The sequence below is a fragment of the Vidua chalybeata genome, chromosome 3, assembly GCF_026979565.1.
Source record: "Vidua chalybeata isolate OUT-0048 chromosome 3, bVidCha1 merged haplotype, whole genome shotgun sequence".
NCBI classification, from domain to species: Eukaryota; Metazoa; Chordata; class Aves; order Passeriformes; family Viduidae; genus Vidua; species Vidua chalybeata.
Window position 1 is genome coordinate 60,469,763 of NC_071532.1, and position 18,667 is coordinate 60,488,429.

Here is an 18,667-nt window from a genome sequence, read left to right on the forward strand (position 1 = left end):
TTAGACAAGTCTGTAATTTGAAAAAAAAATTGAAAAAAAATTTTAAAAAATATTAAGGTTGGAAAAACATTGAAGGTAACCATTATTAAATGAATTGTTTTGTTGATTTCTTTTACCAGCTGTTTAGGCTAAACTGTGGTTTTTAATGCTTCCATAAAAAGGAATTATTAGTGCTCTTTCTTCTGGTAGTATAGACATGGAGAAGTAAGGAGTGTGAGATGCCAGTTTTCATTATAGTTCTATTAAAGCTCTTTGCTGTCAGGAAAAGTCAAACTGTTTTGCTTCCCTTCTGTGTAAAATTGACAGCTTAGGTAAAACTTCAGGAATAATTAATGAAAGTAGCTACGTAAATTCCATTGGGGGAATCAATCTTTCACAATTATATTTAAATTAATACAGTGTCCTTTTCTTTGAACAGTGACAGGGTGCAAAAAGATTATTTTGGATTCCTTTAACAGCATCTAGAAACCTATATTGCCTCTTTAAAAATAAATTGCAGCCCACCCTAGTCAAGAAATCACAAAGGGAGAGAGTGATATTTGAAATTAATTCAAAAATTTCTCCAGCATGTTTCTAGCTGTCAAAAATACATTGAAGATATGCCAAATACATTTCAAAACACTTTCTGTAATTTGAAGAGATCTCAAGTAATTTTTACTGCCAAAATCTTTACTCCGTCTTTTTCCTAAAGCTGTAGGATGTCTTTTTAATTAGGTCTCTCCCATCATTTTTCTAAAAACACCCCAACAATCCATAGAACCAGAAGATAATGAAACAATGAAATTTGCACAGTTTGGGTGTTGAGTTGAGAGTTTGGGTTTGTCTTTTTTCTTTTCCTTTTTATTTTTTTACAGAAAGTAAAATGCTTTATCTTTTAAAAAGAGTAGAAATTCTTACTGTAGTTAGAGGATTTAGGCTGGGCTTTAGGGATCAAGATCTGCTCTGAGTCTATTCAAGCAAAATAGTACCCCCAAACAGTATGGAAGATAGAACCCAAATATATTTAATATCTCCTTGGCCATTGGAACACTAAGCCTGCCTGAACATATTTTGTAGTGTGATGCCATGCACAGATTGATAAATATTTCCACTGGAAAAGTGAGTTCATGCTCTGTGCTGTCAAATGAAAAGTGGTAACCCTGGCTGAGGATCATCTGGATGGCTCATTTTGGCAGGTGCTTTTTTGTATTGGGACTCCTACTGTACTAAACATGCATTCTGCTTTATCTTCAAAATGCTTTATAAACACTTCAGTATCAATCATCTCCATACATTTATAAAGATAGGTAGCATTAATACCTGTCAAAAGATGGGAGAATTTTTAGCTTGAGACTCTATAGTCACAAGGCTATTTTTAGCTTTGAGTCTATACTAGCACAGAACTTAGAAATCTCAAATAGTGTCTTTTTTCTCTGTGGTTGAACAAAGCATTGGAGGAACTGCCTGCCTTCGCAGCACTGGAACCTTTCAGGGGGTTGAATGTTCAATACACACGTGGTGCTAACACTTCAAATGCATTCATTAAGATCATGATTCTTATCACACTTACCAACAGCTGGGAAGAGATTTACGGAGATATATTTTCTATAATTTACTGGTGTATACAGAGCTATTACTCTTTGTTGAAGAAACTTTGGAAAACTTCATGTCAATATTCTTTGCAGGACTGTAACTTGAAATGCTGTTATAAGCAAGGTGCTTCTATGTGAAGCCACAACCAGCTGAAAGCCATAACTCTTTCTTATTAAGAATCTATTCCAACTTCTATTAAAATCAATGAAAAGATCTTTCTGACTCTGGCAGGTACAGAATTGCTCAATAAAATGTTGAAAATACCCACAGGTTATTATTGTTCAGTCCATAAAAAGTCAGCCAAAAACTTACTATTTTTCACAATGCAATGTGTGTACATGTGCTTCAATTCTTTTGAAACCACTAGGGGATCCTGGTTCTTCAATAGACTGCTCAGTGGAGTCAAACATTGGCAAAAAACACAGTGGGCTCAAGAGCTTTCATTAACGACTTTTGTTCATACCTCTAAGCCACTTAAATTTCATATGAAGAGCATGTCTAAGATCTCTCTGTTAAACTGTAAGGAAATGTCAAAGAACCAAAATGTAGCTCCTGAAAATGTAAAGGAAAGCTCAAAATAAAATCACAGGGCACTAAAATGTTCTGAAATTTTAGAGCCAGGAGCCACCACAATTCACAAGGGTGACCACCTGCTTTGTGAAAGTGTTAGGATTTTCATCACAATCATTTTTATACCAAGTGCAAAATCTTGGAGCAGAGCAAGACTGTATTTTTAGAAAGGCAGATTTTATCTCTATCAGTGGACTTCAACTGATGGTAAAGCAGTATACTGATGGTAAAGCAGTATAAAATTCTGTGGGTAATGATCCTTGCTTTTTAATATGGCTCTTAATTTTAATTTCCAGCAAGATCTGCCTCTGTAGAGTTGAAAAGTCCTCTACCTGAATTGACTCATCTTAGGGGGAGTGTGAGCAGCAGCTGTCCATGGAAGAAAGAATGTTAAAAAAAAAAAAAGAAAAGAAACCAAAACAGTTTTTTGGGGTCAGTGAAATATTCTGAGCAATGAAAGCTTTATATTTTTAGGTAAAGTTAGAAGCAATTGTTGAAGGTGCTGGAGGATAAGTAACCTAAATGTTAGGCTAAAAAAGTTAGGTTTCTTTGGATCAAATTATTTCAGTGCTTATGAGCTGATCACCTTTGGCTTTATTGGGCAATAAACCCTATCCTCCTATACATACTCAAGTGGCAGAAAAAGCTTTTACACAAAGACCCACCTATCATATTGTAATTCATGTTACAACAGTTCATATTTCAGCCAATTTAGCTTCTGTCTCTCTGTGAATAATCCATTTGTGCCTTTGTAAGGATTAAATTTTTTTCTCACATTGGAGACAGTTTGTTCAAGCTGAGACCATAATTTTACATCACAAGGGCCATTGGAAGGGCACGGTTGTTAGTTCAGTGTTGTGCTTCTTGGGCAGGTTGTATGAAACCTGATTGATATTACCAGAACAACTGTGAGTTAGCAGAGGAAGACCGCAACTCCTGAAAGTCTCTGTAGCTTCTTTTAATGCTCAGTTCACCTCTGGAACAGTTAAATCTAATACTGTTCACCTGACTTAGGTATTGAGACAGTAGATATATAATAAATAAAGGGTGACAATACAGCTAACCACCCATAGGAATAGATGACCTCTCTCCCTTTCTTTATCAGAATTGTTCTTGGTGGTGTCATAGAGTCCTTTATTTATTCAAGGCTTAAACATTCTGGAAGTCCACTGTTCCCTTTGGAGATTATTTCACAGCTCAATGCACCTGTGTCAGGCAAGATTCCTTACAGCTTAGTCTGACTCTATTTTTAATAACAGAAGGAGTGTCCACCTTTTTCCTGATTTCAGCCAGGACAGGGTTCATTTTTTTAAAGCAGGCAATAAGGGCCATGGCTAGGACACTGAGGTTATTCTGTGCCACCTCACATCATTTCCAGGGCCGGGGAAAAGGGACCACTGCTTCCAAGGAGAAGCGGTTCCTTCTGGTAAAAAAAATCATGGCAGGATGGCCATCTGGTATTTTTTATTGTCTCAGGCTCTGTGGTGAGCATTTTTGCATATTAATCACTCTCTCTTTTGTGTACTTTTACTATTAATTTTGTTGTTGCTACTGTTCATTTTCTTATCTCACTGCTGTTTCCAGTATACTGTTCTTATCTCAGTCTGTGAACTTCGCCTTTTGTGCCTCTAATTGGAGAGCAGGGAGGGGAAGCATCAGGTGCTTTTTTTACTGGGAGTACTAAATTGGAGAATATCATTCCTAAACCATGACGACCTTATCCTGGAAAAAAATATGCAAGCGTATTGAACTTCCTGCAGTATCTTGAATTTGATTCAAAACATAGTGTAACCATTCCATATGAGCCTCACTCACACCTGTCTCCCAGGTCCTGACTGTTCTGAGTTTCCCTAAAACATTTTCTTCTTTGGAATTACTGTTCTTCCAGCTATATTAAATACATTTCCCTTATAAGTTCAATAAATGGTGCATATATTCCTGTAGACACAATGCTTAGTCTCATATTTACGGGATTGTTTTATAGTTTCAACCACCTCAACTAATGGCTGTATTTATCTAACAAATGGGCTGAGCTCAAAAAAAATTGCACACATTCACAGGTTTAGAACTGATTTTCTTTGGAGACTTGGAACATTTTACTGACTTTTTGAAAAATAATAATTACACCCATCAGCAAGGTAGAAAAATATTCCTGGATATAGTTTTCACACTTCTGTGTTTTGCCGATGTGTCCATCCTTCTGAATTAGCTGACCACTATTTTTCAGTCACATTCCCTTACAGCTGGTCCTTGGCCATCCCCTTGGGGAATAAGCACGGCTTTTCCATCTGGGGAGACATGGGTCCCTGTTTGTGTGCACCTTCCAGAGCAGCTGGAGCCGCTGACACGGTGGCTGCATGAGGACTCATGGTCACTTTGGCACTTGTGGGTTTGGCTGTGCAACTTGACCTTCACCCCATCACTGGCAATAGAGATGGAGTGGCCAAGCTGACTGTACCTGCAGGTTCCCACAGGGCAGAGGTAACACTGAGATCCTGGCAGGCTCTTGGTGAAGAATGCCGTAACTTAGAAATGAAGATGGAGTAAGGAGAGGCTTGTCATGTTTGTTCTTTCTGTATGGGAAGAACAGGGTCAGATATTGCCTCCTCTTGGTACAGTATAAATACATTTTGTTTCAGCAGCTTGTCCTAATCTTCAATATTGAAACTTGGACAAAACAAAAGGAATTTTTCTTAGTCAAGATCCTCCTAAGAATTTAGTCTGCAATATGAACATCTCCCCAAAGGATCCCTTGTTACCAACAGTCCATGATGACAATCTGATGATCTCTCACTCTGAGATCAAGGATGGTTTGGAGATGGCAAATTATTTTTCTCTGCACTTGGCCTTACACATCAAACTGGAAAATCTCCTGCAGAGCATTTGGAAGAACACGTCAGTGATTCTCATTTACCAGTCTCTGTGTTAGCAGAAGATCTGGGAATTCTTCTGATAACAAATGACCAGTGGGTAGCATTCCTGATTTAAATTGCAATTTCAGACAAGTGCATTTCTAGTTCCTTCCTTGCAGCTAAGATGGTTGATTTTGTTAGGTTATGTGATAAAAGGCTGGCTTCCGCACACACACACAGAAAAGTAACAATGGATACAGGAACTCCAGAGGTATTTCCAGGGTATTCCCAGGCAAATTACAGAGGCTCTGGGCCTCCAGAGCTGCTTGCACACCCCAGTGGCAGCAGGATCAGAGGCCACTGGGTGGACTGTGCCTAAGTTCAGCTCTGGAGGGATCCCCATTACATAAATATGTATGTGTGTATTCCCCACTAATACCTCTATCAGCCAGAAAGGGGAACAGGATGAGGCCATTGGGGCTTGCTGGTGTTTCTGTATAGGTTGATTTGTGTGTCTGGCAGTGCATTTATGCGTATGGGTGCTGTATATATCTGTCTGTGCCTATTGGAAACGCGTGCTGCTTGTTGGCCATGGGAGTGCAGAGTTGCAGTTGCCTTCTCCATACTGTTGGGCTGCTGTGCCGCCGTGCCCACCTGAAGCCCCCTGGCTTCACCTGCCCAGCTGTGGTACAGACAGCTGCAGGGGACACTCCCCTGTTTCTCAAGGAGATTCAGGGAGCGGCTTAGGCTGAGCGCTTCGCTGTCAGCCTAGCATGGAGGAGAGGCAACGTCTGAGGAGGCAACAAAGGAGCCAACTCAAGGCTGGGGAAACAAGCTCAGGTTTAACCCAGGCTCCAAGCAGTTCCAAACACCAGAGGATCCAACAGCCGAGAGAGCAAGCTCTGGGCTCTGACAACAGTTTAAATACAGGGGTGGTAACAGTGGGAAGGGAATGCCCATTAACCAATGAGGGGATTTGAGGGAGTGGGAGGTGAAAGGATAGACAGGTACAAAAACCAATAAGGGAAGTTTAAGGGAGGGGCCCCTGGCCCTCGCCCAATCACTTGATGCCCAGGGTAGAAGATTCTGGAAGACTGGGATGGGGAGCTGAGTGATGGACAAGGTACCAAGGTGGGGGAACTGGGGGATGACTAGGCATCTTTAGGGAGATTGACATTGAGGCAAAAGGCAGGAAAACTCAGGGTAGAACCATCGGGAGAAAATGGGGGGTAAAGGGACAAACCATTACACAACAATTACAGGAATGTAAAAACAAAATACAACACTGCTGGATTCAGCAGTGTAAACTAGGTTTTGTTCTGAATTTTTCTTGTGTGAAATCCATGTCTGTTTGTGCATTTGCTTTGTTGGATTCAAGCAATTTCAAAAACACTTACTAATTTGTGTGCGTGTTTCCCATCCATGTTAAATGTTCTTTTGTGGTGTTGTTCCTGGCAGTCCTACCAAAGCGAAGAGCCAAATACAAGTGAATTGAGGAACTATAGAAATGGCCTTAGGGGCTCTTTATCCATTGATCAAAACAATGTGTACAGGTAAAGCCCAGCTGCTGGCATTGGCACAATACCTGACAGCCTTGGGAGCAGGTAGCAAGAAAGTTGGCTTTGAATTGCTAGAGTTACACACAAAATCTTAAAAAATACAAAGATGTCCCACTGAAATAACTGAAAACACTCACACATTTCACTGCTTTGTGCTTGTAAAAGCCAGCTTTTTACCATATGGATCTTTTGATTGCCACTGAATACATGTGATTTCTCCAGCTCTCTCTCAAATTACATTTGTGTAATTTCAAATAAGTTTCCTTGGGAGGGGAGAATAAGTAATGTATTGCATTAAAATAGTTGATGATTGCTCAACATAGCTGTGCATGTTCTCTAGTTTGGCTTTTAGTAATAACTGTGACTCCTAGATTCAAAGCCCAGTTACTCCTCTTCCCTGCAGCACCTCTAGCATTATTGACTGGCAATAGTGAGTTCTGCACCTGGACACTCCCCACTTATAAAATATGTTTCACATTCTCTGGAGAAATCTTTCTTAAGACCAAGTTAAGTTTCTTAAGACTAAGTTAATAAACTTTTCAGGCTGTATAGGTAGCCCAGCACCTCAAAGGCACTGGCTTTTAAGAATTTGAGACTTTTAATTGTAAAATTTTTAATACGTGAGTAATATTGTCTCCTGCAAAATATTGCACGTACAGAAAATGAAGCTAGCAAGCTTTTTGAAAATAAATGTTTGATTATCTTGCTCACTGTTTTGTCTCAATGTCACGTTTCCTACTTTTCCTGACCCCTCAGGTAGGCAGGAGAGCAGTGCAAAAAACCATGAAATCACAGTCACTTCAGTTTTCCTCATGATCTGAGTCTGCTGCTTATTTGCTATGGCCTTGTTGTTCAGAAGAGTCCTGCTGAAACAACAGAGCTTGATCAAGCTCAAAATGGCAGAGCTGGGATCAGTGCTGGGGGTTTGTCACCAGTGCAGTCTGATTTTCACTTGGTACTATCTCTTAAAATTCTTTCCCAGCTGAAGCACCTCAAAATCAAATTCCCACAAATCGTTGGTGGCATAAGAAAATGTTGACTATTTTGCATAACAATATCATGTTTAAATGTCCTTTTAGAGGATGAAATAATTTGTCTTCTATTTGTATATCTTAAATCCAGATAAAATATCTAAGACAGTAGAATGTTTCATCTCTTTTCTGCAAAGGCTATTTATGGTTTTGAAGTGAACAAGCACCAAACTATTTTGCTGTGTTCCAAGAAGGAAAAAAAAAAAAACCTCAACAAACCAGCAACACCCCATGCAGACATTGTGGGTTTTATCCCACTCTAGGCAGGGCTGATATTCACTATCTTCTTCTCACAGGGTCAATAACTATCACTAATGAAATGAAGTTTTGTAGCAGATCCCCCTTTCCCCTTTGGAGCCCAATACTCACAGCTACCTCCCACATCTCCCAGCCTGGCACAGACCCTTGGTAGATGTGGGTGCCAGGAGCAGCTGATGGGGCCTCCAGCTGCCTCACCCACGGAAGGAAGCAGCCGCAGAGGGAAGGAAGCAGAAGTACCTCCCCATGCCACTTCCCCCCCATGCTCTGGAGCTCTCGAGCACAGCATGCACCAGGCTGAAAGTGTTGCTGCCTTGAGAGCTTTTCTCTGGACTTTTCGTGCCAAACCCACATGCTACAGTGCTGCGGACCATGGCCTCTACCCTGCAGAAGTTCATTCATTCTCTGGACCTCAGAGCCCTTCCCAGGGTCCTCCAAATCCAGTCAGGCATCTATTGTCAAGGTGAGCCTCGAATGTTTTCTGTCGGGGCTTTGCAAGCCTGTATTTGACGTCAGGGCCTCCTTCAGACTGGAATGTAGAAAGTGGGGGAGGCATAGGAAGGATGCTCATGGAGTTGTCTCCTAGCAGTTTCCCACCATCTGAAGAATAAGTGTTTTATCCATGGCTTTGGAAATGCCTTTGGTGCAGTATGCATTCACTCTTCTCACTGGCAGAAAAAAAGAAACCAGTTAGTCCCCATCATATCCTGGAAAGAGTACTGGAATAAGACATGAATTTGCTTTGCACTTACACAGATCCATCAATCCAGCAACTGCAAATCACCTCACAGAGGTTAATTTATTTAACTCATCTTGGACTTCTGGGGCTGCCATGGAAAGTTCTCTTCTGTCTCAGAAATTAAGAACCAGGGAGTCTGGAAAGTGGCCGTGAAGGATCATAACATTTTCCTGAAATTCTGTCCTGTATTTGGGGGTACTTCAAGTGTGCAACAATGCAAAGGGGTTGGTATGTACTGGACAGGAGCAACAACAATATTTTACAGGGTTTTCCTGCTGCAGTCTATTTTTCTGATGTTTTTAATGCTCTGCTTGTGCACAAAACACACTCGGAAGGTGGAAAAGAGGCTTGCATTAGAGGGAAAAATGTGCTCTTGGTTTGGGCATGGACTTTGTTCAGTGATAGTGAAGATATCATGTCAAGCCCATGTATCGGTCTAGAAAAAGAAAGTTACTTCCATGCCACTAAGAGGGAAAAACTTGGGTTCAACTAATAAAACAGAGAGGGCTTCATGAAATGAGCTGAAGTCTGCTTCAGCTTCAGCCTGACACCCACTTCAGGATTCACAACATCTATCTTTACATCAATCTAAATATTTCCATGCTGCTCCATAGTAGGAGAGAGGAGGTGGCCAGAGTCTGATTGACAGTCAGTGGCTGTGGCCAGAGTGGGCGATTTTTCCCTTCATGACAACAGCCTCTTTGGGCAGAAAGGTAATGGGAAAGAGCATACTGAATCTGTGATGGTAGAGTACTGTCCATGTGCTCCTGATTGCCCATCCTGGCTGCCCTGGAAACTACCTATGAGTAATATTGATATATAGAAGAAATGTTCTGGGAAATAAACCTAGCTAAAATTACCAGATACTTTAAAAAATACTCTTATTTTGAACTTTGCTATGTGGCCTGTTCAAGTTTTGTCTTTTAAACTGGTCCTGCAGCTGTGACAAATAGGTTCTTGATAAGAAAATTACAGCCTAAGTGATGAAGAGTAGAATTAAAACTAAAAAAGGGAAGATCACCTCCTTAACCTGGAGTAGCAACTATATTCATCTCTTTTCACAGAGGTAGGAAGCAGAGGTGATATGAAAACAATTTATATGCATTTTTACCTGTACGTGTGCGTACATATATATGTGTATACATGTGTATACAAAATACTGCGAGATATATATATATATATATATATATATATATATATACATACATACAAAATGCTATGATAAAATTAAGGTAGCCCAGCTGTCTGCAGGTTTCTGAGTTCCTACAGTCTGCATTGTACTGCCCATGGATGGTAAAACTTATACCAGTACATTTTTGTAGCCAGAGTATTTCAGTTTGTGATTCTATTTGCTGTCTAAGCCCTTCCATTTTCCTGAGGAGAAAAACACTGGTGGGTTAGTCCACGGACCATTCTGCAGCAATTCCTCACATGTGAAAGAAAAAGGCTATTAGCTGTTGATTAGCCTTGGGAGGGGGTGGTATGTGCTCCAGAGACCTGAGAATATTAGCATTACAAAGTGACAGCCTGACAGACTGCTCCGATGCTTTTTTGGTTTTCAGCAGCACTACCTCTTCCTGTCCTCTGTCCTGGCGTCTTCTCAGATGTTCTCATACACGTCCCACCAGCGCAGCAGCTGCAGCACCAACAGCCATGCACGAGTCTCTGGTTTATACAACAAGCAAGACTGATATATTCTGCTTGGCTCCTTGCCCTCGCAGCCATCATATCCCAAAAAATACTTGCAAGTACCTAGAAAAACCGATGTCCTGTAGGAGGCTTCTAGGCTTCTGTGGGTTCCTCTTCTTTCTTGCTTCAGAGGAAGAGTGAGATGCTCAAGTCACTCAGTGCCTGATAGGTTTGTAGGATCTAGGGCTACAAAAGGTCTTCTCAGGCCAGGCCCTCACTCCCTTTCTCTCCCTCCTTTCCTGAGCTCTCTGTCTGTGTCAGATCTTTCCTGAATATTTTCCTTCCTTCTGTACCTGGCAGCTGGGGTGAACACATTGTTCTGTGATTGCATTATGACTTATGTTACATTTTCTGTTGAAAGACTAGTGCTTCAAATAGAGTCTGGAGTAACTCCTGTTATATTGATAAACAGGAGAATGGGCCACTTTGAGCACTTCAGGTTTCCATTAGGACAACCACTCTTTAGTCCTTTCTCAGGCAGATCCCTCTGCCCCTGCACCAACCTTTTTGATCTCTCTTACCCCATGCAGTACACCAGCAATCACAGTGTGGCTAATGGCAGGTCTATTGGCAGGGAATATGGGTTTATTGCTCTGGCTGCTGGGACCAAATCTGAGCATTTGTGCACTGATTGTAATAGCTCCCAAATGGCTGCACAGTCAGCCCGGTCAGCTAAGTGGTTTTGTGGAATGGGATTTCATAGGAATCTGTAACTATTCTCAGCACAGCCTGCAGATAGTAAGGGAGAAGATCAACTGTTAAAGCATTACATGTGATCGTTTGAAACTGATCAATCACCAGGGATACTTAATTTTCCTGCATAAGAATTTTAAATAGGAAGAGCTTTTATATAAGTAAATGTTAATGTATATTTCCCTCTTCACAATCCTCCCCAAAAAGTGCAAGGTTTCTTAACACAGCTTAGGCAGGTACATAGAATGGCTAATGGAGTAAATAATGGTCTATTACATCCATTAGAGCTGTCACCTCAAAGCTGTAGCAGACAACCAAAGAAGGCTATGGCAAGATACATTATAATAAGACAACACAGTGTAATTGATTCACTGCTCTTCTCTGGTGCTCTGTGTGCTGTGGGGATTAAACTCTCCATTTACTCTATTGGAAGCAGCATTTTCCACACACTGCACTTAGGTCTAATGATTTTATAAATATAGGCCTTGCAAACTAGCTTTACAGTTCCTGACAGATTTTCAGTACCTCTGGAAGCATAAGGAAAGTCTAATGCTTTGTGAGGATGGATGTTTTCCATGTGGTGAGGTATTTTTATTAGAAGCTGCAAAGTCAAGCCCCAGGGAGGGAGTGGGAATTTACTTGCCTTTGGCAAGGTAACATCCCTGAAAGAATCCATTCTGCTTCTTCTGCTTCATGTTACACCAAATGCAATCTAGGTCTCTCCTTTCAGACCCAAGCCTGCCTGCTACTGTTCCCAGTGGAGAGCAAGTAGAAAACATATGCTGTGTGCACTAATTCTACCATTAGTCTCTCTACTGGCCTATAAAAAAATTATATATCTGCTGATACTACTGGAATGTGATGTATTTAACTGTAGTTCCCCAAACTGCATATGGACACGACTTTATAGACCCTGCTTCCACCTGGAATACTTTCAGCTAGAAAAGCTCTGGGCAATTGAACTTTTGCTGTTAGTAGTGAATACCTTGGGCACCTTTCTCAGGAAGTTCTGTTGCTGTTTACTTCTCTGTTTCGGGCATAAAGAAGAGGAAAGCATTTTCCTCAAATGATATCGGTGATTTTCATGCTACACCTGGACTTTGGGGTTTGCCTCAATGCAGAATAGTCAAGGCTGGGGGTGCCTGTTGACACTCCCATGTTGCTATTCCGCTTCAGCTCTAGCTGTGTGGGGTTGCATAGTCAGAGACCCAACCTGCAGCCATCACCTACCTCTGTCCACCACTTTGCAGAGTCAGAAATGTGGGGTGTTAGTAAGAGCCCCGAGTTCTTCCAAAATGCTTTTCATCATCATATTCAAATGTCCATACAGAAGGAGAGAAATTATTGTCATCCCTGGTTTGAAAACAGAAACACAGATGAAAGGAGATGGTACTTCTGCAAATGCCAGGGATGTCTCTCAGGGCAGTTGCTTTGGACTCTGCAGTTGTAATGTCCTTGCTACAGAAACTGGACTGTACTGTTGAATATCTGAAGGGAATAGGAACGATGATTATAAAATGAGAGCAAGTCTGCCAGATACAAATAACTTGGTAATCAGCACTGATTAGAAAGGAACTACAGTGCAGACTGAAGTACATGGTAATTTAATAGCTCATTAAAATATGTTATTAAAAAATTTAATTGCTGAAACTCCATTGGGAACTGATTTGATTGATCAGATATCTTTTTTTGAACATTTTAGTAAATATTGATACTTAGTGAGGTAGGTACTGTCTGACCACTGATTTTTACAGATAGCACGCAAGTGTAGGCTTTCATTTTTATGTTGCAAAAATTATGTCGGTTTTAATACTAATATAATTATTTTATGGGTAATTGAATTTAATATTTTGCAGGCTTAATTTAACCAGTGGCAAAACAGTAAAAAGTGCCAACTGTAATTGTGAAAAATGAAGAACCTCTCAAGGCACCTCTTCTATTGGTGTTTGTTGTCATTAGCCTACCCACAGTCTTCCCATTCTTGCCTCACCTAAACACATGCATCAGTAATGGTATTCCCCCATTTCTTCAGGAGTTGGAGCTTGCCAGAGGTGGGGGGAATTTGTAGCTCTGCTCTGTGGTTCAGTTATTTGAAAACAGCGTGTGTGTTGTGTAAATTGCTGTTCCAGGACATACCCTCTTTTACAACAGGCCTGTGAAACACATCAAGAAACTCTGTGCTCCTTCTCTGAGGAGAAGGGAACTCTAAGCCAGCAGCCTCCACCTCTGCAGGCTGGGTATGCAGTGAAGCAGTGTGCTGTAGCTGTGGTACTCCAGTCTCTGGGGTTCAGAAAAGTGCCAGATCTGTGCAGGGAGAAAATATAGGGAAGAGGCAACTGTGGGGTCACATGTACATCCTTAGTTAATGTCCTTCCAGACCTAAGGGATCTAAAGATTCTTAGAATTGACAGGTTGAGATTCCTCCTCTGGGCAGATGTTTGGGGCTCTCTGACAGTTGTATGAGAGGCAATGCCAAACAAAACCCTTTGGGTGAATTGAAAACTCATTTTGGTCAACTATAAACAGCATGACTCATGATTCCTCTTGCTGGCTGGGTATCCACATTCGCTCGCTGTCTCTGCAGTTTTGGTTTCACTCTCTCTGCTTCTGTGACTGGAAAATAACATCTTTCCAGCATGCATTTCAGAGAAGTGATGGGGTCTGCTGACAATCAACACAGATCAAAAGGTCTTGTTAACCCTCTTACTGTAGCTAGGCAAACTGAATACAAAAGGAATCCTTATCTATCCAAACTCATCTGCCCCGAGTCCTAATTTAGACAAGAAATATCTCTCAACACTAACAGTTCAAAAATGATCATGTAGGGTAGAACTTCTTGTACTGTTTCTAAGCCAACCTAGAGAGAACAAATCCTTCTCCCTTGTCAAGTATGAAAAGTCAATGAGTTGATGAAGGCTAGGATATGCAGTCTGTAATACGTATGAATAAACCAGGCAACCTGCCTCTTCAGGATTAATAAAACTATTTTTTCTTACAAAAATCAACAAATAATTCAAACAGAGGCTGAGACTAGGACAGCTTTGATGAAGATAATTAGGGCTGTATTTCTTAGAGGTGAAATGTCATTAAAAATTATTATCATTCTCTGCATTTACTGGGTAGATTCTCAGTGGAGTACATGCCAAGGGAGAACTGCACATGAAATTGGTGAAACTTGTGGTACACTGCTTTCACTTACTAATTTGTGTCTTTTTTTTTTTTTTTTAAAGATAGAGAAGATTTTTTTAAGATAGATAAACATATCAAAAAGTGGAAGGGTGGTTTCCTTTGATTACAGTTGTTTCTGTTCCTCTTGATTGAGCTAATAGAAGCAAGAGCCTTAAGTACAGCCAGAACAACAAATAGTTTGGATTCTTTTTTGTGGTCACTAGTTGGAGCATATTGGTAAATTTTCTCTATTAATACAAACTACTGAAACTCTCCTGCCCTTGTTCAAGCTGCTTCAAATGCCTGTTTTATTCTAAACTAGAAAGAAAGTGTTCTTCAGTGGATGTGAGAACAAACTCCGAATTTTTGGGTCAAATATTGCTCATTCTATTCATACTGCTGCCCTCAATGAAATGACTCATCCAGACACAATGAAAAAAATCTGACCCTGGGTAGCTGGCACTCAGGGTGAAGCTGATTTGAGGATCTCCTTTGAGGGGATTTTCTTTCTCTGACATTCAGTTTTGGGCCTCCCTGTGGATGGCACAGAAGATAGGAAGAATACCCAAATTGCCTGGTTTGTCTCAATGCAGGGGTCCACTCCTTGTCTTGGCTTGCTGAAGTTCCCTCAATGTGCTGGTGTCCTGTAGCAGAGAGATCCCCAGCTGTTATTGCGTTTGGGGTCCAGGAATGTGAGGAGGAGGTCTGCAGCAGGAAGGGCCCTGTTTCCCTTCCCATGAACCTCTAAAAAGCCTATAAAAGTACCAAGATAATTTTCACAAACTCAGGCTCTGGAAAGACGAAGGGACAACTATGTTAAATTGCATGGGAGGGAAAATCCTGGGATAAGCATCCCATGATACCCAAACCCATGACCGCACACTGTTTCTGAGCAACAGGGCTTTTGTGACAAAACTTTTTCTTCAAGTACCTGGTGATGTGTTCATGAAGGAACATGGCATTTGTCCAGGTCCACTGTTTCTGGTTAGCTCCCTTGGACACACAGAAATGGCACAAGGGGCATCATGCTCTGATCTCAGTAGGGGAAGATGCTTAAACTTGTTTCCAGTTCTGGACTGCACCTGTGAAGTGCTCAACACTCTGATCTGATTCTGCAACTCATTTTGAGCAGCCTTCCTAAACCTCATCCAACAAAATGTAGTTTTCTGTTGAACATATTAAATTTAAAGTAATTAATGTTGTAAAGAAAATGAATAAAATAAATAACTAAATAAATAACTAAAACTAAATAAATAATGAACAGCTATAACAGTGACTAATGCTGTTCAAAATCAGGTTTGGGCATTGTCTTCACTGCTGTAATAATTCTGACTCATTTGGGTAAACCCAAATAGAAGGTCAAAGCTGTTTCATTGGGAGCTGTGGTTTTACTTGCTCTTTCCATTGTAGTGGGTGCTGCATGCATAAAGCTCTGCTGCCAAATGCAGTGTGTGAGGCTCTGGATAGATAAGAATCAGAAGAATGCATTTTTTAAAAAAAAGGGCCATAAATTTATCAGGCAAGTAATAAATCAGAAATCTCAGAAGTCATTTTTTTAAAGTCCATTATGATTGAAATGGCTTAAAGCACTTGACATTTAAAGTTTGACTTTATATGGCAAAAGATAAATCTTAACAGCTTTTGTTTTTTGATGGTTTCACGCTGGCAAAAATCAGACCCTTCACAGCCTAAGCAGGTATGATCTAGGTAAGATGCATCTTTGCATAGAGTCTTTTGGAAGGTTTGTGTCCCAAACTGATGAAACCTAAAGATTTTTGTTGCTTAGGACATGTTAAAAAGAGAAGAATTTCTTGAAAGCCCAATAATTTGCTCTGTCAGTTGACAAAGGATCTTCCACTCAAATTCACACCGCCTTCATGGCCACTGTATCCTTGGACATTTGGAGCACCATGTGGGCACTGGGGAGCTGGGCTCACCTGCTCTCAGTGGGGGCACCTTCTGGGGTTAGGAAGGGAGGGGTGGATAAAAGCCATTCAGGAGTTTTATCCTATTTGCAGCCACTCTCACAGCCTGGGGTTAGAAAGAAGCTGGGGCATCCTTCCTTCTTTGCCTGTCATTGTGCATGATTTCCAGCCTCTTCCCTACAAGGCATTAGATTATTTGAGTTTAGTGGGGAAAATCCAGCAGACTGCTGAGCATCTTTAGTGCTCAGGAGTTATTTGACTGGAAAAAAAAAGCCACCTAATATCTCCCCATCAGAAATTGTTTGCTTTTCCTTCTGCTTAATCAGAGTATAAAATTATTTAAATGATTAAGCAAAACTCTCCTCCTTAAAACTTTAAAATAGATCTCTTTTCTTGCCAAAGAGCATAAACTCTGAACAATTGGCTAGCCCTCGAATAATGCCCATAAAGAATGATACCTTTTTTTATTGACACTAATTATAGATCCATTTTGCCCTTCATATTACTTTGAGAGCCTGCAGCAGCCTTAATAAAACTGTGATTTCAGCTGAGCTGTGTTGTAAGGGAGAATGAGCTATTGTAATTCTGGCTGAATGGCTGCACCAGGGCATGGAGCCTTGATGTGAAAGCCCCTGAAACAGAGTCATCTCTGACAGTGAAGACAGCACCCATATGGGCAACTGATGACAACTTAATAGTGGAGAAAGGAGCACTGGGAAAAGGACACTGGGACAAAGTTCTACTCTTTCAGAAGATGTGGGGGAATCTTTCATCTCCCTGCTAAGTAGCCAGGTTCCTGGTTCTTTGGATCTCCTTTCAAAGACTGCTCAGACTGCCAGCTGCAATGAATTCAGTGAGTGTTATTGAGACATGAAAGAGAAAATATTTTCCTTCAAAGATTCAAATTCATGGGACTAGGCAGTCAATGCCTAGTGTTTGACCTCCAAAGTAATTTGGTTTTGTTAGGAAAAAAAGCTTGGTCTTTGTTTAAAAAAAAGAGAATAAAAAAAAAAAGGGGATACTTGGAAGTGCTTAGCAGCACCCTGTATTAGACAGGCTGTGAGACTGGGAGTCAGCCAGCCTGGGCTTGAGCTTCACCCCTGCTAAATAATCCTCTGTGTTACCTTAGTCAAGTCTTTTGTCTCGTTTGCATCGCTTTCCCTGGCCCTTCATGCTAAATTGCCCGGAGGCATTTGGCAAAAAGGAGTTCCATCCCAGTGATGTATTACTGCTATTTACTGCCGGGCCTGGCTGTGAGCTGTTTCTATCAGCATCAGTGAGGCGTTCACTCCGAGAGCAGTCACCAATGGAGCTCCAAGCTGCTGGGAAGAAAAAGGGATGTATTACTGAGATATTTTATTGTTTCACCTTATATTATAAAATATTTATCTCAGTGGTACTGTCAGATGCCCCAACATTAAGAATTATATCCTCCATCTCAGGCATTCACTGTATTTATATTTTATATTGCTGTTTTTAATACAAAAATGCTCTTCTTGTGCCTATAATGAGAAATAAATCAAATAAAGGGCTTATGTTAGGGAGGATGGTAGAGTGGCTGCTTAACATTTTAGGAAAGATGGAGGGAAAAGATATTGAACCAATTGTGGTGCTCGCTTTGATCTGATCACGGTGGTTGATAACACAGATTGTCAAACTAGAGATGAGCTTATGAAAGGATATAAATGTGTTTTTTATTGAACAAAGTAACATTTCAGAAAAGGTTCTTTCAAAGGCAACAAGCTCTTTAATTACAGCCTTCGGGGGGGGCATTGTTTGATCACTGTAAATAAGCTGCTTTATTTTGGTTCTGCTTAAATGTTGGTTTGTGGGATTTTTTGGGTTTTTTTTTGTTTGTTTGTTTGTTTTTTTGGTTTTTTTTGCATTATATTGCATATATCTTTCTCAAATCAAAAGCTTCTTTCTCAAGGTTACTTGATTTACATTTTCAAAGAGTTACATTTTCTTTGTGACTTGAGTGGGAAAAACAAAGTTATTGTTGTGCAACAACAAATAAATGTTAAAAAGTGCATTTTAATTAAAATTTTATTTTTCAATATATTGTGTGAAGCAGTCCACATTACACAGCTGAAGTAAAGTCTCTCAGGGTCACATTGTCACAAAGTGAGAATTTTCAAAATGTTTTAAGATTAATTATCATGGCTTCTAAAGGAAAAAGTACTTTTATTATCCTTTTTGAAAGCTATGCACTTTCCCTGGCTCCCTTTTACCAGCACAAATATTTGCTGCAAGTGCCTAGGTAACATTTTTCTTGTCTGAATGTAATCTTCATTGTATTATTCCAGGCAAACTGCCAAGCAAGGGCTAAAATCAGGGCCAAAGCAATCTAGTTTCAGACAAATATGTAATTAAAATCAATACTGTATGTGCAATTGCACCCCCACAATCTGGCTGCCAGATTTAAATTTTTAACTTTTTTTTCTAAATCCTAGTATTGATAAAAATGAGGCTTCTGCAATCATGGTCTGTTCATTAGAAATCATCCACCCCACCTCTCACCCTCATAATCTTTCAACCTCTTGGCCTATTTCAAATAAATCTGGTAATATATGTTTTACTATTGATAAGCTCTTGAAAGTTGGTCTCTGAT

The 18,667-nt window shown here is 40.4% G+C and overlaps 1 protein-coding gene across 1 annotated transcript in view; it reads left to right on the forward strand.

Annotated features, from left to right (window-relative positions):
- The first annotated feature begins 8,214 nt into the window (after positions 1 to 8,214).
- THEMIS (thymocyte selection associated) overlaps positions 8,215 to 18,667 on the forward strand; it is a 70,033-nt gene continuing 59,580 nt past the window's right edge. The window contains exon 1 of the mRNA XM_053939000.1: positions 8,215 to 8,305. Within this exon, the coding sequence (XP_053794975.1) occupies positions 8,215 to 8,305 (91 nt within the window). The remainder of the gene's footprint in view (positions 8,306 to 18,667) is intronic.